Source organism: Balaenoptera borealis (genome assembly GCF_965194805.1).
Source record: "Balaenoptera borealis genome assembly, chromosome: 1".
NCBI classification, from domain to species: Eukaryota; Metazoa; Chordata; class Mammalia; order Artiodactyla; family Balaenopteridae; genus Balaenoptera; species Balaenoptera borealis.
This window is the reverse complement of record NC_138860.1, coordinates 78,661,321-78,669,934: the sequence shown is the minus strand read 5'-3', so window position 1 is coordinate 78,669,934 and position 8,614 is coordinate 78,661,321. Positions and strand designations below refer to the sequence as shown.

The 8,614-nt window shown below is 39.9% G+C and overlaps 1 protein-coding gene across 1 annotated transcript; it reads left to right on the top strand.

The window, feature by feature from the left end:
* Positions 1-38: 38 nt before the first annotated feature.
* On the top strand, positions 39-7,821 carry LOC309635593 (olfactory receptor 10J1-like). The gene is given in 2 exon segments (XM_082407074.1): positions 39-7,415; positions 7,419-7,821. Coding segments are annotated over 2 exon segments (924 nt in total). The 5' UTR covers positions 39-6,878; the 3' UTR covers positions 7,806-7,821.
* Positions 7,822-8,614: the final 793 nt, after the last annotated feature.

The window sequence follows — 8,614 nt, the reverse complement described above, 5'->3', positions numbered from 1 at the left end:
TCTTATTATTCAGGAAAATGTAAATTAAAACCACCACCATGTCACATCTACTAGTTTGACGGAAATTAGCAAGTCTAATAACAAGGATGAAAGGATGTAGATCAACTGGAACTTCTCTTATTCTTCGCTTGTCACAGTGTAAATTGGTACAACCACTACAAAATTCCATTTGGTATTATCCTGTAAAGTTGAAACTTTTTATATCCCATGAGCTAGTTATTTTTTGAAAGGATATAAACCTTAGAGGAACTTGTGCACATTTAATCAAGAAAGTATGCCATAAAATATTTGAAACATTACAATTTATAATAACAAAAATCTGGAAACAATCCCATTATCCCTCACCAGGACAATGGACAAAAAACATTGCGGTATATTCACATGATGGAATAGTGTAAGGCAGTTAAATTAATAAACTGTAGCTCCATTCTGGATCTTAGAAAAGGAACACTGAATTTTTTAAAAAACAAGTCTCAAAAAACTGTATACAGTATATCATTTTTATAAAGTTCAAGAACAGAACTAAAAAATGTATTGTTTAAACACACATACACATATAATAAAGGTATAAAATAAGTAAGATGAAAATAAACATAAAAATCAGGATAGTAGTAACTGTTGGGGGTGAGGGTGAGGGTAGGGGGGTGCAGTGCAAAGAGATAAGGAAGTGGGAAAAATGAGAATTACCTAAGTGATTCTTGAGTCGAGTACTTCTTGAGTTGAGTGATGGGATTCCAAATGTTTATTTTATTGTTATGCATCTCGACATATTTTAAACATAGTGTTTTGTAAGTATGATATGTTATATTAAATATAATATTTTTTTAAATAAAGATCATAACATACACCAAATGTAACATATACAAAAACCTATAGGCAAATCGCAACCAGTAGCTTCAAAATCTTCTTGTCAGCCTAGCCAGAGTTTTGTTAATTTTGAAATTGTTTAGAACTTTGGTATGCCTTTCCAGTTATCATGTAATGCACTAAATATATACCTATTTTACTTTCTAACTCATTAATGTCATCTCAAGTGTCTAACGTTAGATTAGCAGAAGATCTAGATTCTTCCCTTTTCTTGGTGGTTGTGGTGGGGGAGGAGTTGTTCACACTTCCCCTTCATTTTTCCAAGAATCCCCGGAACTTAAGCATTTCAAAAAGAGTGGTCAGGAAGGAACAAAATTGGGTCATTTGTAGGACATGGATGGACCTAGAGACTGTCATACAGAGTGAAGCAAGTCAGAAATAGAAAAACAAATATCGTATATTAAAGCATATATGTGGAAGCTAGAAAAATGGTACAGATGAACTGGTTTGCAAGGCAGAAATAGAGATACAGATGTAGAGAACAAACAATATGGACACCAAGGGGGGAAAGAGGGGGAGTGGGATGAATTGGGAGATTGGGGTTGACATATATACACTAATATGTATAAAATAGATAACTAATGAGAACCTGCTGTATAGCACAGGGAACTCCACTTTGGGGTACAGTAGAAACTAACAACATTGTAAAAAACTATACCCCAATTAAAAAACAAAATAAAACCCTATCAGTGAGTGGCAAATGAAAACAAGCTCAGAGCTCCCACTGATTATGCATTACGGTGAGTTGTATAATTATTTCATTATATATTACAATGTAATAATAATAGAAATAAAGTGCACAATAAATGTAAAAAAATATTTAATATTCCTCAGAATTAAAAAAAAAAAAAAAAGAGTGGTCAGGTTTACAGAAACACCTAAGTAGGTAGAGCCTGGAGTTTGGTTAGTCTAATTTTTATTTTGTTTCCTGTTTCCCTTTGAGGACAACGAGCCTAAACTGTTCAAGAGAAGATCCTGGTCATTTGCTAATTAACTATAGCAAATAGACTGTGTTTTCAAAAACTGGATGCAGTATCTCCCATTCCATATGCTCTCCTATTAGTGTGCTGCACCCCCATTACAAAGCAAAGTCTGTATCCCTCCCCTTGAGACTGGGCATGTCTCTGTGACTGACTGGACAATTATGATGGTGTGAAAGTCATGCTGTGACATCCTGACTTTTGAGACCAGTACATAAAGGATCACACAGCTTCTGTCGGGCTCTTTGTCTTGGGGTGCTTGCTCTTGGAATCCAGAGCACAGGCTGTGAGGAAGCCCAGGCTACTTGGAGAGGCTACGTGTAGGTATTTCAGTCAACAGCCAGCACTGACTGACTGATATGTGAGTGAGCAAACCCCCGCTACCTCCTGACCACAGCTACATGGGAGACCTGATGTGAGAGGAGCCTCACTGAGACCAGTCTCCCAGAGATGGATGATGAAGGACTGTTGTTGCTTTATGACACTAAGTTCAAGTAGTTTGTTATGCCACTAACTGGAACACCCAAGTTTCAGTACAAGCAAACACGGATGTGGACAAGTACAGTCATGCATGTGGACAAGCCTACCCACACAACGCTAGGCTGAGGTTAAGGCACCCAGGGACACAGTGCCCAGGAATACGGCACTTCCCTTAGCTCAGCCCTTTCGTTTTTCTCACAGCCATACCCAGAGAGACCTGCTAACCAGGAGTCAGGTTGTTTGGCCATCAACCTCTTAACAGAACCCTAACCACTGTCCTTCCTCTCCTGATTATTCATAAACCTAGGATTCTGCTAGATTTCCTTTTCAGCTCTTAAAACAAAAAGATACCTCCTCAGGAAAAATAAGGTCACTAGTGCATCTTCTAACAGCATGGTCTCCTAATTTTTCACAGAGAACTCAGATTGTAACAGTACAAAGTTCTTCCTACCCTGATTGTGTGTTGCTAGAGCTGTCTTGATTGTCTCCTATGAAAGAGGCTTTCTACCTGCTTCCCACTGGGGGCAGGGAGCCTCTTTATGCCTCAATGCTGATTTGTGTTTGCAGTGATATCTAGAGTGACAAATTGGCTCTTCTCTCACTAGAGCAGAGAAAAAAAAAACAAGTTTAATCACAGGGGTGGCCCCAAAATGGAAGATTATCCAATCATACTTTGACCCCAAAATACTGAAGGCTATAATGGCTATGAAGATACTACTCAGCTGCAAACAGCCAGGAAAAGAAGTTGAGACACTAACTTCATTAATGATAATTTAATGAAAAGTTTTGAGGTTTCTAAGAAACCCTGATTTGGCTAGCATTTCCTCTTATGTCTCTGAAACTTATATGGATAAAAGCAAATATTATAAACATCTTCATGTTTGCTATAAACCTTTCTTTCTATAGTTTTCTAAATTTAAAAGCTACCACAAATTCAGTAGAGAAGGAGAAGTGGGAATACAAAAAAAACGAAACAAACAAAAAAAAAAACCACAACACCCCCTACCCCACTTAACCAAAAAACAAACCAAAACCAAGTACAAGTGGCATTTTTTAAGTTTATCAAGGTATGAATGCAGGCACTTCATTTTTTTTGCCATGTGTGGAAAAATTAACTTGGAGAATTGTCAGGATCTGGCCATGAGACAGGTAAGGTACATGTTGTTAAATTAACTAAACAAGGAGGCCATCAAACTGAGGGGCCTCCAATGCCATGGCAGCCTATGTAAACAAACTAAAATCTAAGGCTGGAAACGCCTCCAGGTTATAAAATCAAAGCCTCAGGACAAACAATCACAAAAAGCCAACCAGGCTTTGAGCTACAGCCAGTCAATACTCTCCTTACTTTGCTTCTGCTTTTTCTTTATAGAAGTCTCTCCCTGAGTTCCTGGCCCTGGGACACCCCTAACAACTTCTGGTTTGGCACTACCCAATTTGCATTGATTTTTGTTAAAAAAAAAAAAAAAAAAAGCTTAAAATTTTTAATATGCCTCAGTTAGTCTTTTACCAATATAAAAGAGGAAAATAGTGAGAATAAGATACTCCTAGGGGGAGAAAAAAACAGCTGGACTTGGGGCTGGGAAACCAGTGTGGAGGTAACCCCAGACTGGGCTTGTGAAGCCCTGTGCATTTAACCATTTTCTTGGACAGGCCTGGGGAATGAAATCCTGGCTCAGGTTTCTTTAGACACGGACAGTGGTCTCCTGGCCTTCTGGAGAGGTCTCTACTGTCTATTGAGCTTTGGTCTCCCATTTCTGAATCCCACAGTAGGACAGAAACAATAGCCAGATTGACTGTTTTAGTTCCAGAAAAGAAGAAGAAGAAAAAATAAAAAAGATATTGAGCAGGTTTCTTGACTACAGGGAGAGCTGCATAATTTCCTGGAATCCAAGACAGAGGCTCTTAGCTAGAGCTCACTTGGGCTTTGTAACCATGGTTTTCCAAGGCCCAACTATATAAAAATAGAATATTTATTTAAAAAACAAAACCTGACAAATAAGCCACTGCTGTTTCTACTTGCAGTGCAAAGTGCCATGAGAGTCCCAAAGCACAAACCCATATAATCTGGTAAATGTGCCCTCTACATAACAAGGTCCCTGGGCACCGGCTGTCTGCTTGCTTCTAGCCCCAGGGTGACTCTTGAGGGTGCTCAGGGAATGGCACCCAGAAACCTTGAGAGATGATCCCCAGAGAGCCTTTCTTGGGTGTCAAAAGCTCCTCCCCCAGCTGGAGAGAATATCTAGTATCTGAGGAGCCCCCTGTAACTTTCCTTTTACCTCCAGCCCTAGACTGGCCCTAAAGCAGGTAGAAAGGACCACATTCAGGTGCCTTTGTTTCATGACCTTGATTTGTGAATACTTGTGACCAATAGGCCACATTTCTGATCTCTACCTCCATTTTTCTGTTGAGCCACAGATTTGCAGGAAGAAAAGTAAGTGAGATTTGGGAAAAGACTTCAATCATTTACAGAGGTAGCCACATACGGAATAAAATACATGTATGGGTTTTATTGTTGTTAAAGGGTCAAATTATTTTAAGCTGGAAAGGGTCCAGGTGTATATGAATTTTTGTTCTTCTTTAGCCTTAATTTACCACTTTCAAAGATCCTCTGCTAATCCTAAGGAATAATGACTTCCAGAATTAAAGACTATCTTGACTAATATGGTAATAAAGAATGTGGCTCTGCTACTTAGCAGCTATGTTTCCTTGTCTATATTTTTGTCTTCACACAAATCATAATCCACAGAGACACTGTTTATAAAGCCTCATAGTATACATTTACAGTTACTTACCATGGTACACACATCAAGGCCAAACAACTTTCCCTGTTAAGAAATGGTCCCTGACATCTAACATCAAATTTTTTTTCAACCTCATACCATTTCTTTTCATATCATGCTCGGACGAGTTGAAGTGTAACTGTGCACCGATCCCTTATAAATACCTTTTTGTAGATTTCCTTTATTTAAAATGTTATGTTTCTGAAAAATAGATTAATCTTAAAAGCACTAAAGAAGCTTGCCTTTGAAATTTACCCAATAGTAAGTCATTTTTCAATGTGACTAATTTGCTTTACTTCCAGCAAAATGCACTTTTTAGGCAACTCCATGTGTTCTATTATTAAATTTATTTTTATAGCTAACCTGTTACATAATTATATGTTGTTTAGTAATAGGGTAAAGGCTACTAGAAAAGTTACACTACCAGTATATTTTCCAATTAGATGTTCATAGTGTTAGCTTTCTTCTAGAGTTATAATTCCAATGTTAAAATCCAGCCCAGTTCTTTAGTTGTTTGTTGCTGTCACAGACATAGACAGAGGGAAAGGAGACAGAGGTTAAAAAACATTGAAAACTCCTCTTCTTTGAAGAAGAGCTCACTGTGATGCCCCAGCACTCTGCTTTCTAACAGGCAATTTGTTTGATGGACCAGTTACCTGCAATGATTCCATCAGCAGACATTGTGCCCTACATTGCAATGGTCATAGGGTTATAAAGCGTTGAAATACATGGTCCCTACTCTCAAAGACTATATAATCTAGCCATGATGGGAACAGTTCCATGATGCAGTTTTGTGTAATGGGAGGAACAATGGACACGGGATCAGAAGACATGAGTTCAAGTCTTGATTTTCATCCTTTGACACCTGTGTGTCCACAGGCAATTTCTTAAACGGAGCAGATCCTCAGCCTCTGCTTCTGAAGAGAAACAATAATCCTCGCCTTCCCTGTTCCATTGGATGGTGATGAAATTAAATAATGTATGTGAACATGTTTTGTAATCACAAATGCACTATGGTGCTTTCAACACAAAAGAGCTAGTATACAGTTGTATGCTACCTCCATGTGCAAGGACACGTGTTTGGGGCTGGGGGGAGGGAGGGAGCAGGGTGAGAGAGAGAGAATAGAAAAGGATTTTACAGAGGTTATGGGCTTTGTGTAGCTTTGAAAACTGAGTAGTGTCTAGGGAAAAGGAGTGTAGCACAGAAGTTGAGAGGAGTAGTACCATCAGAGTTGAAAGACTGAAATGAGAATGCAGTGTGTAAACCATAGTGACAAGAGCTTTACCTTAAACCCTAGAAGCTTGGGAATTAGTAGGTAGCTACAGAGCCTAGAGCTCTGCACGACATTACACCACTGAACTTGAATGGATTCAATAATTGTTTGAATTCTAATATAAGTTGATACTTAACAGTTTAAAATGTTTCTACCAACAATTCTGTGATGTTTTTATCACAATTGCATCCATAAAAAGGTGAGGAAACTGGTCTTAGAGATGTAAATTCCTTGCCCAAGGTAACTTAGTACATGATAGAACTAAAATATGAGTTTATACCACTTGACTCTAAAAGCCATGTACTTTTTCCTTAGTGAGAAAAGAACATTACTCCACTGTTTATTCCCAAAAGAAATGAGCATGAGGTATGAATATAAATAAGCAGAGACCTGAAGTAGATGAACCAAAAGAATCTGCCCAGCCTGCTATTGACAGAAATCAACCATCTAGGTTCCTTATATAATTTTTTACTTTCTTAGATGCCATATATGATTTAATGAAGAAAGAGAATCACACTTTGGTGAGTGAGTTTACTTTCCAGGGTTTCTCCAGCTTCCATGAGCACCAGCTCACCCTCTTTATTATGTTCTTTGCACTGTACATGTTAACCTTGGCAGGCAGTATCATCATTATGACCATCATTAGCCTTGATTGTCACCTCCACACCCCCATGTACTTCTTCCCCAGCATGCTGTCAGCTTCAGAGACCATGTACACATTCATCATTATACTCAAGATGCTCTGTAACCTCACAGGCCTGAGTCAGCCCATTTCTCTGGCAGGTTGTGCCACTCAGATGTTCTTCATCATTTTGGCCATCAACAACTGCTTCCTGCTCACAGCAATGGGGCATGACGGCTATGTGGCCATTTGCAACCCCTTGAGGTACTCTGTCATCATGAACAAGAGGGCGTGCATCCAGCTGGTGTGGGGGGCCTGCAGCATTGGGCTGATTGTAGCCATGACACAGGTTACATCTGTATTCAGGTTACCTTTCTGTGCTACAAAGGTGGCCCACTTCATCTGTGACATCTGACCTGTGATGACGCTCTCCTGCACTGACACGACTGTCAATGAGATACTGACTTTAATCATCAGTATCCTGGTGATCTTAGTTCCCATGGGATTGGTTTTCATTTCCTACATCCTCATCATCTCCACCATCCTTAAAATTGCCTTTGCTAAGGGCCAGAAGAAGGCCTTTGCCACAGGTGCTTCCCACCTCACTGTGTTCATGGTCCACTATGGCTGTGCCTCCATTGCCTACCTCAAGCCCAAGTTACAGAACACCAAGGATCAGGATCAGCTAATCTCAGTGACCTACACCATCATCACCCCCCTACTGAACCCTGTGGTGTACACTCTGAGGAACAAAGAGGTCAAGGATTCTCTGCTCCGGGCCACTGGCAGGAAGCTTTCCTGAGAAGATGGGCCTGTTTCAGAGAAGGTCTTAGAAGATTCTATAGAGAAGAAAAAGTAAAGCAGTGCCCACAGCACCTACAGTGAAAATTCTGCAGCCTACTAAGAAGTGGTTGGGTAGAAGAGAAAAAAGGACTACAAAACCAGCCCCTGGAGAAAGGGAGAAGGTTCTCCAAAGCACAAGCAAGCCTGCATTTGACAAGAGAGCACAGATGGTATGGAGCAATATATATAGAAGAAAGAACTTGATTTGGGGAAGTAGATGGGTTGTCTGCACACCTGGGACAGAATAAGATCAAGATAGTAGAACGAATTAATGAGGGGAGGCTGCTCCAAGGCAGGACTAAACTTTTAAATATATTCTATAACACTCTTTTTGGACATGGGATTCCCTTTTATCCATTTAAAGTTACAAAGGCTTAACACCCAATTGAAGTCATTCTTTTATGGACAATTCAAGTTCCTTGCATCTTATACATCATAAATAAATGGCTATCGGGGCTTCCCTGGTGGCGCAGTGGTTAAGAATCCACCTGCCAATGCAGGGGATATGAGTTCGAGCCCTGGTCTGGGAAGATCCCACATGCTGTGGAGCAACTAAGCCCGTGCACCGCAACTACTGAAGCCCGCGCGCCTAGAGCCCATGCTCCGCAACAAGAGAAGCCACCGTAATGAGAAGCCTGCACACCTCAAAAAAGAGTAGCCCCTGCTCGCCGCAACCAGAGAAAAGCCTGCATGCAGCAACGAAGACCCAGTGCAGCCAAAAATAAAGTAAATAAATAAGTTTATTAAAAATAAATAAATAAATGGCTA